The sequence below is a fragment of the Medicago sativa genome, chromosome 4 (assembly GCF_051527215.1).
Source record: "Medicago sativa cultivar Bolivia chromosome 4, Bolivia_mono, whole genome shotgun sequence".
NCBI lineage: Eukaryota > Viridiplantae > Streptophyta > Magnoliopsida > Fabales > Fabaceae > Medicago > Medicago sativa.
The window spans coordinates 16595381-16613754 of record NC_140752.1 but is presented as its reverse complement, the minus strand read 5'-3'; the positions used below and the strand labels follow the sequence as shown (position 1 = coordinate 16613754).

General features: G+C 32.0%; 1 protein-coding gene across 1 annotated transcript; it reads right to left on the bottom strand.

The window, feature by feature from the left end:
- Positions 1 to 802: 802 nt before the first annotated feature.
- On the bottom strand, positions 803 to 6315 carry LOC146926772 (phosphatidylinositol:ceramide inositolphosphotransferase 1-like). Its single transcript, XM_085700265.1, has 12 exons — positions 5802 to 6315; positions 5596 to 5685; positions 4335 to 4421; positions 4164 to 4232; positions 2903 to 2983; positions 2594 to 2665; positions 2430 to 2490; positions 2247 to 2349; positions 1970 to 2065; positions 1834 to 1880; positions 1347 to 1474; positions 803 to 1254 (listed from the first exon to the last, which is right to left on the bottom strand). The coding sequence occupies exons 1-12, from the start codon at positions 5832 to 5834 to the stop codon at positions 1174 to 1176; spliced, it is 948 nt and encodes a 315-aa protein (XP_085556391.1). The 5' UTR covers positions 5835 to 6315; the 3' UTR covers positions 803 to 1173.
- Between the last annotated feature and the right edge of the window lie 12059 nt (positions 6316 to 18374).

Here is an 18374-nt window from a genome sequence, read left to right as displayed (position 1 = left end):
TTGTCCATGTGTAAAGGCGATGATGCATGTGGTATGCTACTATAAATTATGAGAATTAAATAAATCATATCATTTCATATGTCAACAGAAAAAACGACAAAAGACATAGGACAATCATATAGCATTGTTATGTGTAAGAAAGCACATGCATGGTTAAAACATCATGTGCTTGTTCATGTCACTTTGTCACCATTTCAATTTCAAAGAATACTGAATCCAAATGTTTTACAAACATGTTGAATCAATAAGACCTCCTGATCATGGCTCAACTGCTCAAACCAGAACACAAAGGCGAACTGGACAATGCGTTCGATTTGGGTTTTAAAACATTATAGAATCAGTGTCAAATTATAATCACTAAAAACATTTTATACAAACCAAGCAATTGAGCTCAAGTGGTAAATGAGTTTCAGAATCGTTCGGAAGAACCCAAGTTCAATTCCTAAGTGAAACAATTCTTGACCAGACTATCCTTACCTCACGGCCAAACTTCAGATTACTAAGGTCTCTTTCTTTTAGGAACCCAAGTTAAAGCAAAAAAAAAAAAAAAAGAAGTTTTATACAGAAAAAGAAATTAAAAGTTGATACAATATCCACAATCATTATTATGTTAGCAAACAAGGTTTGAACTCCTTAGGATGTCCTAAGCTCAAACAAATCCACAATCATTCTTAACAATTGAATAGATTTTAAGTAGGAATAGAAGTGATGGTGGTGCTGTGCATTTGATTATAACCAACCTCATCATTTCAAAGAAAATGAACCTCAAATAACCAGTAATCAACTAAACCTTAAAAACCCCTTTTTGGAAAGAAAATAGTGCTGAAGTTTTGCATTTTGCTTTAACCTCTTCTTTACATTATATGCCTATATTACATAATGCTGAATATTAGGTTTATCATGTAATGCAAGAAGATAAATAAGGCCAAAAGAAAAAAGGGCTATGCACATTATCTCAATATTGATAAGAGGAATTTGAAGGCACATGCTGAAGCTGGATAATTTAATGAATCATGGCTGCACAATGTTGAAAAAGCAAAATCCAGTTTCAACTTTCACTGATACAAATCTTGATGCTAGTTTAAGCAACACAACCTTCTAATTGAAGGTTGGAGCTTTCAATCAGCAATATCGCAGCAGATCCAATTTTGTACAGTGTAGGTGATCCTTTATCTATGCACTGTTCATGGAAGAGTCGTTATGGTGTGTATTGCCGTCATCCGTGATCTTGCCGTTTATTTGAGATCTTTGTCTCTGAGCAAATGCAAAGTAACAATGTTATGTCTAGATTTTAGACAGACATAGTGTAAAAGGAATAAGGGAAAGGGTAAGTGTATTTGCCATACTCGATCCGCAGGGTCACCGGAATTCCCATTCAATAGCTTGTAGTTCTCCTCTTTGTTCCGGCCATCTTTGTCTTTGGTGCTCAATGGGAGCAGGGTTGCTGCAGCTGCGATTGACCGGTCCGGTAATTCTGCAGAATAATAAATTTAGAACAGAAAATGGCACCTAAAGTAAACCACAATAGCATATATTAATATCTATACCATAATATAAAGGTAACTCCAAAAATAACTACTGGAAACTACCAATTTGTCATACATTTTTATGTGCAAATTTTAGCCTTAATAACCCTTTTTTTCTTCAATATATATCATAATCATAGGGAACTCCAAAACTAACTACCAATTTTGTTTGAACATTTTTATGTACACAATTTACCCTTAACGACACAAATATTGAAATTTAGATAAGTTCAAGTAACATAGATATTATGAAACTTAAACAAGCAAATTAAATTAAAACAATATATATATGCACACATAAGCAAACCTGGTAATTTCTTGTCAACAAAAAATACCACCAAATTAACAGTGTACCTGCAAATCATGCACAAAAATATGAAAAGATTATTCAAAAGGGACACGAACTGCGGTTTTTCTATCACAAAGTAGAAAGAGCTCCTTACCAGGCGACAACTACGTCAACCGTGTAATGTTTGCGAGATGCTACAATCAAAAGACTCTGAATCACGGCAAGTAGCCACCCGAGCTGCTTTATGGATCTGGTGATTCATCCACAGTCACAATAAATCAGAATATAAATTTAAACATGCCAAAATATGTGATGGCGAGGGCATGTTTTGAAATGAAGAACAAATTAAACAAACAAACATAACTGCAGTAAAAACCTAATCTGAAAAACTTAATATTCCTATTCAGTTGAGGTTTATATGCAAATTTTACCTTCGAGTGCCATATTTCTGATATGTACGTACGAAAGTAAGAGTAAAGATCATGTGTGACGAAAATATTAAATCACCGCATCCATATAACACGCCATGCGGAACTGCATATTAAAATCAAAATAAGTGACAAATCGCCAAAAGGAATCAAAACTAAAACTCCAATACAATAATGTATACTAACAGTTAATCACGAAAACTTCAAGTAAACTATCTGGACGGGGCAATGTGGCAAGTTTAGAACCCTGCTCGATACATTAGTAGAGTAAATTTATAAGAATCTATAAAAATGAACACAGAAGTAACCCCTTAAAACACAGCATGCATTATTAACCAAACAAATCATACCTCACGGCAATGGTAGTTTGGACCAGGTAGTTGTGTAGAATAAAATGTGATTATGCGAAGAATTTGAGAAGCCTGCAGTGAACATACACACAATTGCCATATGTAATTAGAAATATGCTGCAATTTATTGACCATACACGAGGAAAAATGAAGCAGGGCAAAATAAAATGTCATCAAAGATAAGCTTCTTTTTTAATTAAGAATTTTTTATGAATATTGTTTGTACTAACTTCTTTTAAGGAGACGTTAAAAATAAGTCAGGCCAAACAGAGCCTGAAATAAAAAGGACATGATGTGATCAACACTTACAAATAAGAAAGCTAGAACTCTGCACCAAATAAGAACTGTGTAGATCTTTCTGCTCTTGAATATGAAAGGATGAAAAGTCCACTGCAAAGGTACATATCAAAGAATTTATTGTGGCAACCTCAAAAGAAGGAAAAGAAATAATGATTTGTTCGAACGAGAACTTCACAAAAACTAAGCCATACTGGTCAAAAGAGATTTAGAAAATAGGAAATAATCCAAATGAAATAAATAAGGTGTTATACTGTATGACTTTCACTCTGAAATCTTGCAATAAAAACAGAGAGTAAATAATCATTGTCCAAAATCGGTATTCAACCTTTGGAAAAAACATCAACCCACAAAATAAGAAAGGATAATTATGGGTCGACACCCTTTTTTTCCCATACCACCCCATGTGGCATTTTTTATTTTTTGTTTCTCTTCCCTTTTATCATTCCCTTTCTCTCTCTTCCACCAAACATGCGACATTGGGTGTGTAGAATGGAGGGTTTGCCACATGGGGTGGTCAATGTATCACTACTCATAAGAAATCGTATTTGCTTCTATTTCATTTGTCATTCTTTTCCTGTGAGAAATGAGAGATCTCAATACTTAAATCAAAATAAACCACAGATGCAATTTTATTTTAAAATTGAATGTGGCGCATGGCAGTTCTTGTAGTTGTGCGCGAGCGAGGGAAGATAAAGGTCAAGCAAAAGAACATGTAATTAAGGGCAACCCGGTGCACTAGAGCTCCCGCATATGCAGGGTCCGGAAAGGGGTCCCACCATTTGGTGTATTGTACGCAGCCTTACCCTGTTTTACACAAGAGGCTGTTTCCAGGACTTGAACCCGTGACCTTTCAGTCACATGACAACAACTTTACCAGTTGCGCCAAGGTTACCCCTCAAAAGAACATGTAATTATTAAAATGAAATTTGATCTAAACCATAATAGATCCTATGGTGGTTATTGAATCCTCTTATCTCTCACAATAACAATTCCTCTCACTCGATAGGCCCCTGTGCATATATTATCTATAAAAGGCTTTAGCAGTTTAGAACTTTGACGTCAAGGAAACATCAGTGACAGATAACGCAGCACGGACATGCATGATAAGTCAGAACACACAACAACAACATGGAAATTAGGCGTGCCCATCTGTCTCTATAGATGGGCAGAAAATAACCTATCACAATAGGCGTACTATGTTAAATGCTGAAAGAATGCAGTTATTCAGAGTTAGAGATAATATCTGAAAACCGAGACAGCAATTTCTTACCAAGGCAAAGGATATAAAGATAGAAGTGAACAGTGTTTCGCTGATGTAAGCTTTGTCTTGTCCGAGTTCCTGCCAAAGAATCAAGATTAGAAATTACAAAGGTATTCCTACCATTCTATTTAACACATTTTATAGGTGACAGAGAAAAGAAAGGGAATGACAATTACTAACCGGAAGAAGGAAGAATCCAACATCTTGAAGAATAGGGCCAGGCTTATGAAAATAATGAACGCTTCGGGCCGCCACACCATGTATGTACTGCACAGGGAAACCGTTTAGATTTATATACCGGGTGTTTAACTAAAGCTAATAAGCTATGAAGCACTGACACAAACACAAACACCAGATAAGACATTGATACTATCGCTTCGATGCTGGAAATCATTTGAAAAAAGAAAGTAATTGAATGTAATCACATCTGTCAGTGTGCTACATAGAACAAAAGTAACATTATCTCAAAAAAATAATTAAACTAATGGACTACTTTCTTACACTTTATTCATAACAACAATTAGGATACAGAAAACAAAAAAATATACTTCACAAAATTGGTCATTCTTATGTCTTGATGTTTTCTCAATAAAACCTTTGTCCCGAATATTTTCTCTCAAAAATCAGCTGCATACTGTTAAAGTCTTCCAACGAGGGTAGTGAAACATTTGATCTTCTTAAGAGATCTCAAGGTCCACTTAGAATTGAGATGAATTTTCTATTTAAGATGGAACTAATAATGGGAAAATCAAAATCAGAACCATGCATCATCTAATGTCAACTCATTATAATTGCAGTGCAGAATGTAACAAACTATACTTCAAGATATTTACAACTTTCTTTAATTCTCTCATTTAAACAAATTCCAACCAATAAACCAACTCTAATACTTGACATGATCGCCGACAAGATTAACTTTAGTGATAAAACCAAGTGATATAGTGTCATATATCCACCCAAACGACTTAAAGAAAAACATTTGAAATTTGTGTAGAATGCAAGTTAAGGGTCTATTTGATTTTTTGTGTGTAAAGAGTATCCTCCACATTTAACTGCAAAGACTAATCCCTCAGGCCGGGTAGAACCACCTAGGCGGCAAAACTCTCCCTCAAGAGTTTTGACTCTATTTCCGAGGAGGGGATTCAAACCCAAAACCTCTGGTTAAGATATTCATCCAAGCGTTTTATGGATACGGTCTCATATGAGAAAACATTCTTTAATAGCAAAACTGCCCATGATTTCACTCTACAAGTAATCAGAAAACATCTCTCTAACCAAACATGTCACTAATTTCCCAACAACCCCATAAACAATTTCCAAAAACATTCAACTCCACATCAAAACAAAAACATAAATAGTCTTTTCATTCATCACACAAAAGGGAAACCAACACACAACAGTAAAAATCAACCATCATCAAAAACATAGAGGGGAAAAAAACCTGACAAACAAGACCAGCTAGAAGATACTTCCAATTCTCTGCAAGAAGCTTGATCTCAATACTTATCTCTGAGCAAATTCTCTTCCATAACTACACACAAAAAAAAAAAAAACACCAAACATAAATCAAAACAAACATCATCAACAAAAAACATAGATATTCACAAATGAAAAACTAAGATAAACAAAAACAAAACAAAAAACAACCTTTGAAGCCTCACGACCAATGTAAAAAGACATGTTATTGTTGTTGTTGATGATGTTGTGTTTGTTGTGTTATGAACAGTTCCATATTAGTTCAAAAGTAACAATAAGAGTGATGAAGTCAACAACATAATTGTCGAATTTCTGAGAAACCCAATTTGCAAAAATGAAACTTTATGAAAAAATAAACAAAACCCAGAAAGAAAAACGCAATTGGGTATCCGAATCTGAATCGGAAAAAGAAAAATAAAAAGATCTGATTTTTGAGGTTGATCACAATCACAACGATAACCGATCAAAGAGTCCAATGTGAAAAGGGGCTTAATAATAGTCAAAAGGGTTTTTGTTTCTTTCTCTCTCTAAAATATTCTATGATTCTCTCACTATATGTATATGTATCTATATACTGTGATTGTTGTGTGTGTTGTTGCAATTGCAATGTTGTGACTGGTATGAACGTGGCGAGGACGGTTAAGAAAGGAAAGGAATAGAGGGAAATTACAATGAAGAGTGTGACACCTATTTCTTAGTATATTCCAGTTCATATATTATTTAATTTGGGGTTAGTAAGGGAATTTTTTTGAGGAAATTAATTGCTCCCTCCTTCAACCCTTTGCTTTTTTCACATTTCTTGAGAAATATTGTTAGTGTAATTAATGTGTCTGTTTTCTGTATTACCAAATTATTCTTTGTTTGTATGTGTATTAAATTTGACTATTCATATTTCAAGACAAGTTAGTAGTATTCATTAGGGATATGTTTAGGAAAAAAGTAATAAATGGATCTAGTAATTTGAAAATGAGTTTACATTTAGGGACAAAAATAAAGTCAAATGGGTGTTTAGATATAGGGACGGAGGGAGTAATAGTTTTTCTTTTAAATTTTGGTATTTTTATAAATTATTAGTGGCGTCCATAAATCTTGGCTCAACCGACAAAAATGTTCACATTATTTGATCGGATGGTGTAACCATGGTTCAAACCCGACTCCTCTATTTATATGTGAGTTCCGGATGATTATGGACATTTTGTAAAAAAAAAAATTACTAGCGGCCATATGAACATTATTGTATGTGTTTTCTGCTTTTATTGATGAATATAATGAAAGTTTTTTTTTAAGGAAAAATATAATGGAAGCTGTAAAATATTATGTGATTAATTAAGAATTAAATTATTTGATAGACAATGATATATATGTAAAATAAAAAAGTTTGAGGGAAAAGGTAAAATTGAAAGAAAGAAGTCCCTTTGAGCCTAGTTCAGTTGTGAGTCTAGCTTAGGGAATGAAATTCGAACTCTGAACACCCATTTATTCACTTTATAAAGGTGAATTCTTAGCCGCCAGACTACTTGACAAAAAAACAAATTGAAAGGAAGAAAAAACTAAAACTTAATTTTTTTTTTATATAAAAGTGAATAGATTTGACAAATTTGGTTATTTAATTAAATAAAGAATCATTAGTTACCTCTACTATTGCTCGTGGTGAAGATGAATACACGGTTTTCTCCTACGTTAGTGGTTCTTAGTAGCATTGGGATTAACTTAATCAACTTCTCCCAAGGAGTATATGCTCCAAAATTGCTAGTACTAAGTCTACATCATATGATGTTGAGGATCATCCTTGTTAGGTCATGACTAGTGATGAAAATTTCTCTATTAAATTAACTTATCAATATCTCACTCAAAATTTCATTTCTCATACTCACTCTCTTTTCACCTTGATTTATAGTTAACCAGGTTCTGAAAGGACCCGAGCTTATCTTTGAGAACTTTGTCACAACCGCCTCCTCATTATTGATGAGCGCAACATTCGTCACATGACTAATGATGCTACTTGTTGTCAATGTGGTGCTAAAAAAGAAACAATTATGCATTTGCTTAGAGATTGTCACCACATCCAAGAAGTCTGGGATCCTTCTATTAAGTAGGAACATTAGGGTAAATTATTTATCTTAAATCTATATGGTTTGTTACATTTGAATATCTCCTTAAAAGACACTAATGTTTCTACTTTAACTAAATTGTTTTCTTTGTTGTTATGGTTTGGAATTTATGGAAGGACACATAATTTTATTATGCAAGACACAACCCATAGTATTGCTCTATAATCTACCAAATTAGCACCAAGCTTCATATTGCTTGGCACCTTTTCCTTCTTTCTCACTGTAAATTAAATGTTGAGGGCTCTCATAATACCACAACTCGCTTCACGACTAGCATTGGTTTAATTTGAGATTCATTTGGCAACTTCATCAGAGGATTTCACTATAATATTGGAACCTTATTGCTGTTTTTGTTGAGCTTCGGGGTATTTTCTTGGGACTTAAGTTCACATATGATTATGTTATTACTTCTCTTCTTGTGAAATGTGATTTTCAAGTTGTTATTTAGATTGTTTAGTGCACTTCAACTCATATTGTGACTCTTAAGCCCCTCTTACTCGTCATTCTTTGTCTTATCCATCTTTTCAATTGGAATGTCTCGTTAAAGTATATTTACAAGGAAGTTAACTCTTGTATTGATTTCCTTGTCAACTTGGTTCACAATGATTCTTTCTCTTAGTCAATTCCTCAATCTCACTGTACCTCTTTAACCATTAAACTTCAATGTGATGTAATGGGGTGTAGTATCCCTAGAATGGTTTCTTAGTCTTTTGTAATTTCCTTCTCTCATAAAAAATGCAAATGAAATAGTTTATATATACGATAAAATTGGAAAGGAAAACGTCACACCAAAAGCTTGCTTCTCCTTTATATATCATAATAGATGACATTTTATACGAAATCTAAGTCACCGTTCAAAGTGGTTTTGTATTTATTAAAAAAGTTTTAAAAACAAAATCTAGTTTTAGCTGTGAGTTTCAATTTTGACTTCGAGTTTCCATCTTTTTAAATAAAACCAGTATATTTATCTTGTAACAAACTCACCCAATATAAAAAACTTTGATTTAATTATTTAGTATTATTAAATTTATTAATAGTGATTATAAGTGGTGGTTGTTTGGGGTGGTGATAGACGGTTGTCGAAGTGGTGATCAGTGGATAGGTGGTTGCAACAATTAAAGGTGGCGGTTAAAGTGGTTATTGTAGTAGTGGTCAAAGTGGTGATTGCCTGATCGATGAATACATGGTTGAGACGTCTAGAGTGGTGGTAGGTGGTGTTTGAGGTGGTTGAAAAGATGGTCGACAAGCAAGTGAACGATATGTTTGGAGGTGGCGCAAGAATGGTGGTCAGGGTGATCAGAGGCGGCTAGAGTGGTGGACGACAACGGTTGAAGTGGTGGTAATCACAGTTGTGGTTGATGATGGTTAACAACAAGTGATGATGATATGTTAATGTTAAAAAAAACAATTATAGATTAAACCTTCATTTTAGTTCATGTTTGGTTCCTTATGTGAAAATTATTTTCAAATTAAACTAAATTGCATGTTTGACTTCTTATGTAAATTTTAAGTTTCAAGTTGATATCTTACGTTAGTAATGTCACAATAAATTACTTGTTTTAATCAAATTTCTGTCCAAATATCTACCTGACTAATATAGACACGCACATGGATAGCTTTTAGGGTGTGCCTAACATCTATTTAATATCTATGTGACTAACATATCTAAATGACTAACCTCTATTCAATATTGGTATTTTTATTTTTGGAACTCAGGATTATTTTTTTTTGTTCATTATAAATGAGTTTAAAGTATATACACAAAATATCAATATAAATATGTTTTACAAAGTTAAAGTGCTAGTACGGTGTTAAGAGTTGAACTTTGGAACATTAAAATACTGAGTTTGAATTTCTTTAGATGATTATAAAATGAACATTAATTTCATTTGAATTAATAAAAAAATTCTCTTTCCCAAAAATAAAATAAAATAAAAACATTTACCCTAACATCTACTAGTAAAAATCTATTATATTGTGATGTCTTCGCACTCTAATTTTTTTATGTTATCCCTCCTGTTTATAAGAGAAATAAGTAATAGAAATTCAAAGTTCGACTCACTTTAATCTAAGTATATTTCAAAATTGCTTGTATGAAGTAGTAAGATGAATTTTTTTTTCTTTACGGCATGAAATAAATTTATAGTAAGGGTGCATGGCCCTTATGTTTATAAGTTGAACCGCAAATAAAACATAAAATATGAGAAGTAAACGACTCTAAAAATTTATTATTTTTCTGAATTATTCACGCGAGGTGATGACATTAAAATGAATTATTATTATTTTTTATTTACATGTGTGAGTTTTTTAATGATTATTATTGTCATTCTATATATCTAGAAATTTTATTGATATTTTGGTTTTTTTATTTGAAATTAAAAAATGATAACAGATTAATAATATATAGTATTTAAACCAAAAAAATAAAACAATGGAAAGAAAAATATAAAAATATCGCCGCACCATCTCTCTCCTATAGAGACGGCTACTAGAAGTCTAGAATTGAAAATGAGTGATTGCGACAAAAACTTAAAAAACAAAATAGATTCTTCTGGTTTTTGAAAAAATTAAGATTACTTAGCAATAAATTTACAAAAATACATTCACACTAATTTTGTTTGAATTTTATAGTTAACTATGATGTTACGATGATGACATTCGGTGAGACTTGATTTTAGAAAACACAATAGCCTTATATCATCAAAAAAGAAAAGAAGAGAACAACAAGAGGCACTAGCGGTGAATCTTGTGATCTAAAATCTAAATCTTCAATTTTGTGTTGCATGGATTGTGCGATTCCTCCAACGAAATTGATTTTTATAGGAAAATGTTTACAAAATTACAAGTGTATTCGGAGCACTTTTAAATATTTTTGAAAATGCGTATTTTTTTTACATAATTTAAACATAATTTTGTTATGTAAATCTTAATTGTTTTATGTTGATAAAATTAAGATGTATCCTCTAGATCAGTGAGGTAATTTATTTCTGGAAAATGCTAGATATCAAGAATGAATTTTCTTGATGAATTCAAGAATGACATGGTAGAATAATCACCCTTAAATTTCAATCTTATTTATTAACGTTTTATAAAAAAAGATACATAACACCCACCACCCCATGATTTCCGACCAGGCTGAGATTTTATTGGCTAACATTAATTTCGGGACAATTTCTTGATAAAATCTTTCTTGATATATAGCATTGCTCTTTATTTCTTAATTGTTTTATGTTGATAAAATTAAGATGTATCCTCTTGATTAGTGAGGTAATTTATTTTTATGTTAAATAGTTTATTAGTTAGAAATTAACCTCTTAAAATGAATAAATGAGGTGTTCGATGTTTGAATCTCAACCTCTATATATATTATGCAAAATCTTTATCAACTGAGAAAAACTTGAGTAGATAAAGACAATGGCTTTCTCTAGAACTTATTTTTCAAATAATAAAACGAGGGACCAACCTCTTTGAGACTCTCTTAAAAATATACAAAATTTCTACGATATGATATGATTAAAAGAAAATCTGATAACTATGCATTGACAAGAGCCGTATCACTAACCTACTTAAGCTATAAGGAAATGATTTTTAAACACACAATATAACTATCAGTTCCCTAAACAAATATATCAGTGTTTTTTTTTTTTTTTTGGGTAAAAAAAACTATCAGTTAATTTTTTGAAAAAGCTCAGTTAACTAATGGGATCGGGCCATATGCCAGCTAAAAACATCTATTAAAATCTATATTTTTTTGTTTTGTTTTGCGAATGTATATTACCAAACAGGCAAACACGGTAAATGGTGATGATGTGTTCATCTCTACTATATATATATATATATATATATATATATATATATATATATATATATATATATATATATATATATATATATATATATATATATATAGGTTTGCTAGGATACACTCACTAGTTTTTATTAAGGTGTGTTTTAGCAAATATATAACTAAAAAGTTGTTTGTTAAATACACCTTAAGGTGAATGTTGCTAAAACACACATTCTAAAAAATAAGTGGGTGTATGTTAACAACTCCTATAGGCATTTGCTAGGATACACCCACTTATTTTTTAGAAGGTGTGTTTTAGCAAGTTATAACTAAAAAGTAGTTAAATACACCCTAAGGTGTAGCTTGCTAAAACACTCCCACATAAAAACTAGTGGGTGTGTTCTAGCAAATCCTATATATATATATAAATAAATGGTTTTGAGCTGATTTTTTTCATTTTCAATTATATCCTGAAATAAATTTGTATATAACTCAAGAGCGCTTACATGAGATAACACATGAACTTTCTAGTTTAACCAAGGTCCTAAGTTTAAATCCAGCCTTGAGCATGCAGCATCGCAAAGCTCGACTGACTAGTCTCCGCAGTTGCGCGCGCAGAGGATCCTCAATTTACACAAAAAAATTGTCTATAAAATATATTGCATTTTTGGTGTCATTCAAAAAGATTAAATTTATATTATATTTGGTATATTATTTTGAAAAAAAAAGTAAGTATAGTTTGTTACAATATGAAAAATGCAAAATATTTATACATATACTTTTAATCAAAATAAAAAATTCATCTTTTTAAGAGGAAAGACAAAATTTCATAAAAACCACTGATCATAATTTATACGTATTAACGCAATAAAAAGAACAGACAAAAGGACATGGAATGTCAGTTTGAATGCTAGTTAAGTATAACATTTATACCCTTAAAAAAGTAGAATATTTACAGTCTTAGAGAAGAATAAAAATATTTAAAATTGAGTAAAGAGAGCAATTATGTGCCTCTCCTCGCTTAGGGTAACAATATTTTTATTTTTATTTTTTTAAAAATTTCTAGTTTTTAGGTGTTATTGGAAATTCTTTAGTTTGAATAACACTTCATAAATTTCTATCATTTTAAAAAATATTAAAATAAAATAATGCAGAAGAATTTGAATTACCTTAAAAAATTACGTTACATCAATACATTTCTTCATCCAAACATGGTCCAAAACAAGAGGAACATTGCTCTTCTCCCATACAAAATTGCTCACTCCCACGTGAAATAACCAAAATAACCTCCATGTGACTTAAGTCACGTTTGTCTTATTTCAACGTGAGTTAAGTCACGTTGCGATGCAATATTGTTTTTGGACAAATTATATCAACGTGAGTTAAGTCACGTTGTGATGCAATACTGTTTTAGGACAAAACCCAACAGTTCCACACTTCAACACACATTTCTTTCCCTCTTTACCTCCAAAAACTGCGAAAATTTGGAGCTAAAGCTGAAATTGTTGGAAATCGTAAGGAAGCAAATTTCTACGCTCATATGATCTATTTCTTTTGTTCATGCTATTTTTATCCACATGTAAGTATATTAGTATCGTCTCCACAGGGACTAGTGCATATCATAAGCTGTTCAACATCAATTATCATCTCGAGTTTATGGTTTAAAAGTTTGTTTGTTTAAAAACTAATCTAACTAATTTACATTAAATTAAATAGAGTTGAGATAAGACATAACGCTTAGGGTTAGAGTTCGTCAACCAAGCGTTACATATGTATTCTCATGATCACAATAACGGATTCTAGCTTTTAATCGATATTATCACTATCACTCGACAACATTATTCATGTCTAAATAATGTCGTGATTTCAATTGTATCGTTTAATCGACGATTTCTCAATCTATTAAATGATCCAATAGCATTAAGTTCTTGATATTTAAGTGATTATCAAAACCTAAACCCTATGAAATTCCTTGCAGAAGTTGTAGCCTTAGTGATCCATTAAAAGTTTTCAATAAGAATCCAAATTAAATACTTCTTAAAACCAACACGACACTGTGACACATGTGGTTATATTCGATTAGTTTCATTTTCTCAAATTATCACTTCACTGTTGACTACATACAAATGCCGGTATCGTTGCCAATATCTGCATCCGTGCTGCATATCTTTGTTAAACTCAAATGTCTTTCCTACTCTACAGACTCATCTGGATAGATAATAAATTTCTTCACGTTGTACTTTTCAATTCTTAGCTCTTCTCTGCGCATTATGAAATACATGATATCATAAAGACTTTTCCATGCTTTTTTCTGTTACTGGTATGAAATCTTGCATCGTTTTGTTTGCTATAGATATAAAAATAAAAAAATTCTTGTTCTAAATTTCTTTCAATTGTAGATAGAGTAAAAAATTTACGGCATAAAACAAAGCAAGCATCTGAGACAAAGACAAGTGCTGAAAATAAATTTTAAACTAAAAGTTAATAAAAATATATATCATAACTCATCAAAACTAGTCTTACAATTTATCCTTCATTTGTTATCGACAAAATAGAGAGTATTTTTTGAGAATTGCTGTCATAAGTTTGATGAAGAGAATTCATAAACAAGATAATTTTTTAAGAAGATGAAAATGGTGGTTGTTGATTCCTTATAACATTGAGGCATTGCTTCAACTCTTCACCCTCTTCTTCTTTCAAAGCCGTTAACTGTGATAACTCTTCTTTTTGTCTTGCCAGACACACAAGTTCTTCTTGATTCTTCAAGTATTTCTCTTCTAACAAAACGGCTTCATGATCACTTTCTTTTCTTCCTTTTCTTTAACCGTTTCTTTAGCTTCTCTTTGAACAACCATATCGGAGTGAAAGAGAAGATCTTTGCGGTTCAACAATTACATTGCTGGACTCTTTCAAAGGATTACAATCCTCAATAGATATGGAAGAAGCATCAATATTTTCTTCAGCTTTCGCACAATCATGTGCAAAATTTTAAGCAGGAACATCAGAATTTTTTTTTAAAGGCAGGAGTATCCTCAAGATGGGATGAAATCCAGGCTGACCACCAACATGAATACCGCTTTTGTTAGCTTTTCCTACACGAGTTCTACGTTTCCTTGAAATCACACGTCTCTTCCGCTTCACAATCTTCTTAACGAAATCTCCATGACCCAACACCGATTGCTTCCACCACTTAACATATCACATGGTAACATCTGCCTCAGACAGTCTTGGTGGGAAAAACAATTTTTTATCTGACACGGGTCTATAGTAGTTTTTCCAAGCAATATACGTTGTATTGTTGAACCTTGCCACATAACGTGGAACATATTGGTCAATTCCAAACTGCATAGAAACTTTATGTAGAAGATATTTCTTTATAGACTCAATTCCAACAAGCTCATAAACTCTCAAGCATATAGAAAATGAAAGTATTTTATTTTATCCAAATCCTTCTTTAGTGGTACCCAAATTTCGTTATTTGGATAAAAAAATTCCACACTTCTCAGGATATCTAACATATGGACGCCAAAGAAAATCATCGACAGTTGAGTCTAATACCAACTTTTAAGGCCTGAACCTTATGCAACCTAAACAATAAAGGGTGTCTGCTGTTAATCAACATTAGTTGTGGTTGCAAGTTTGTGAACCTCTCCCACACCCAAACTTGAACCAAGTAAAAAGGTGATAGAAGAGAAAATTCAACAGGAAATCTATCATAACCAACATGATATTTTGACAGATCAATAATTGTTTTCTTAAATAAAGTTAAATCCTTATATATTCTAGCCAAAAAAGCTGGTGCCAAAGCAATTGGATTTCCTCTAGCGAGATTAACAGCAATAGAAAACAAAAAACTTTTCACCATTTTTTTACTAGAAAAAACAAAAATTGACAACCAATTAGAAAGGAAGGTTTCATGTTCATTTTCACTACCTTTATAGATAAAAATATCCATCCATAATGATGTGTAAGTGTGACCTTTATTCGTATTTGTAAGTTGCTTTCTTTCTAGGATCAATTTGTTTTCCACCTCTCTCATTTCTTGTCTTTAACATCATTGAAAACAAGATCCCCAATGATCGGGAATCCCTCCAAAACAATGATATCCTTCAAAGTTATTGTTGCTTCAACAAAGGGAAAAAAAATGTGTTTGTATTACAACACCATTTGTCAACAACACCATGTAGCAAGTTTTGATTTTAAAGTATGCGGCATTTGTGCTTATTATAGCTTCAAAGATTTTAAATTTCTTCCACACTGATTAAAACTTTGGTTTGAGTTTATCAAGCTAACAAACCCATTTCTATTGAGGGAGGCGCCACCTAGTGAAGTTGATTTTCAAAGGTCACTCCTTTAATTCAAAATCAAAAGATGATGAAAATTGATTAAACTAAGAGTTGGTTCATCAATGGAAGCAGGTATTGTGGTTCCGTTGATGAACTAACTCTTAAGTTTAACCAATTTTCATCATCTTTTGATTTTGAACCAAAGGAGTGGCCTTTGAAAATAAACTTCACTGGGTGGCTCCTCTCTCAACAGAAATGGGTTTGTTGGCTTGATAAACTCAAACCAAAGTTTAAATCAGTGTGAAAGAAAGTTGGAATCTTTGAAGCTATAATAATCACAAAGTGCTGCATACTTAAAAATCAAAACTTGCTACAAGGTATTGTGGAGAAATGGTGTTGTAATACAAACACATTTATTTTTCCCTTTGGTGAGGCAATAATAACTTTGGAGGATATCATTGTCTTGGGGGGCTACCCTATCACTAGTGATCCTGTTTTCACCCAAGTTAAAGACCAAGAAATGAGAGAGGTGGAAAACAAATTGATCCTTGAAAGAAAGCAACTTACAAATAGGAATGAAAGTCATGCTTACATATCATTATGGATGGATATGTTCATCGATAAAGGTAGTGAAATTGAACATGAAGCCTTCCTTGCTACTTGGTTGTCAATTTTTGTTTTTACTCCTAAAAAAAATGGTGAAAAGTTGTTTGTTTTCTATTAATGTTAATCTTGCTAGATAAAATCCAATTGCTTTGGCACCATCTGTTTTGGCTAGCATATATAAGGATTTATCTTTATTTAAGAAAACAATTATTGATATGTCAAAATATCTTGTTGGTGATGATAGATTTCCTGTTGAATTTACTCTTCTATCACCTTGTTACTTGGTTCAAGTTTGGGTGTGGAAGATGTTCACACACTTGCATCCAAAACCCATGTTGATTACCCGTAGAGACCCTTTATTGTTAGGTGGCATAAGGTTCAGACCTTGAAAATTGACAATGTTAAGTTGGCATTAGACTCAACTGTCGATAATTTTCTTTGGCATCCATATGTTAGATATCCTGAGAAGTGTGGAATTTTTTATCCAAATAATGAAATCCGGGTACTATTTAAGAAGGATTTGGAGCTTATTGGATTTGAGTCTATAGAGCAATATCTTCCACATAGAGTTTCTATGCAATTTGGAATTGGCCAAGATCTTCCGAGTTATGTGGCTAGGTTTAACTATACAAAGTATATTTCTTGGAAAAACTACTCTAGGCCCATATGTCTGATAAAAATTTGTATTATCCACCAAGACTGTTGAGACTGATGTTACTATGCGTTATGCAAAGTGGTGGAAGCAATCAGTGTTAGGTCATGGAGATTTTGTTAAGAAGATTGTGAAGTGGAAGAGAAGTGTGAGTTCAAGGAAATGTAAAACTCGTGTTAGAAAAGCTAACAAAAGTGGTATTTATGTTGGTGAGGCAATCTGTTGCAGGAATTGAATTAGATATTACCTAATGTCCTTTTACTCTTTTAGTGATTATTGTTGTATTTAACAGTGCCTTTTGCCTCATTTGAAAATCAATCGTCATTCAACAAATTGTTTTCTTCTCTCTAAAACCCTTATTCTTTACTATTCTTACACAATTTCTAATTTGTATCGGATTCTAATCTAAATTGTATCGAATTTTTTCGGTTTGTCCCTAGATTACATATTTAGTCATCAAATTTGTTTTTTGCTAAATGTCTAATGGTCTTCCAACCAAAGAAGAGGACATCTTGGCCTCCAAGGAACCATTTAGCTTCCAGCAATCTAGTGAGAAGAATTTGGATTCAATTACATTACTCAGATGGTTTAACCTTTAAATTAAGCAAACAATACATTTATGTTGTCTCTAAGCAACATACTCAGTCCTTTGCCATAGACAATTTCTTGATTGTACTTTTTAATATCCTATGTGGATGATTAATATGATAGTTCTCTCCCCAACACAGTTAGTAAATCACTTGGGGACTATCCCGTTATTGTAAATCTCATGTTAACTGTGGCAAATTAAACCGATCCAAATCCAAACCAAACCGATCCAAAATAAAACCGCAAACCGATCCAAAAAAACCGAAAACCGCAAAAAACCGAATATTTTTGGATGTGTTTGGATGTTGTTTTGGAAAAACCGCTATGATCGGATCGAATTTCGGATTGCCTTTTCAAAACCGAACCGAACCAAACCGAACCACAAAAGTAAATTTTTATACTTATTTATTATTTTATTAGTATTATATATTGCATAATATATTGCTTATTGGTATTTAATCTTATATATTGCATTAATTTAATCTATATTATTACTACTTCATCTATTTCAAATATAATCAATCATTTTCATTGTGTAATGTTAACTTTTTTAATAAATTTGTGTCATATTTTGTATCAAAACTATTATTTTATTGTGTATGAGTAATATTAATATTAATAAAAAAATTACTTGTTACACTTTGGATATCAAAAAACCGATCCAAATTAAACCGCATATATTTGGATCGGATCGGTTCGGATTTTTTTAACATA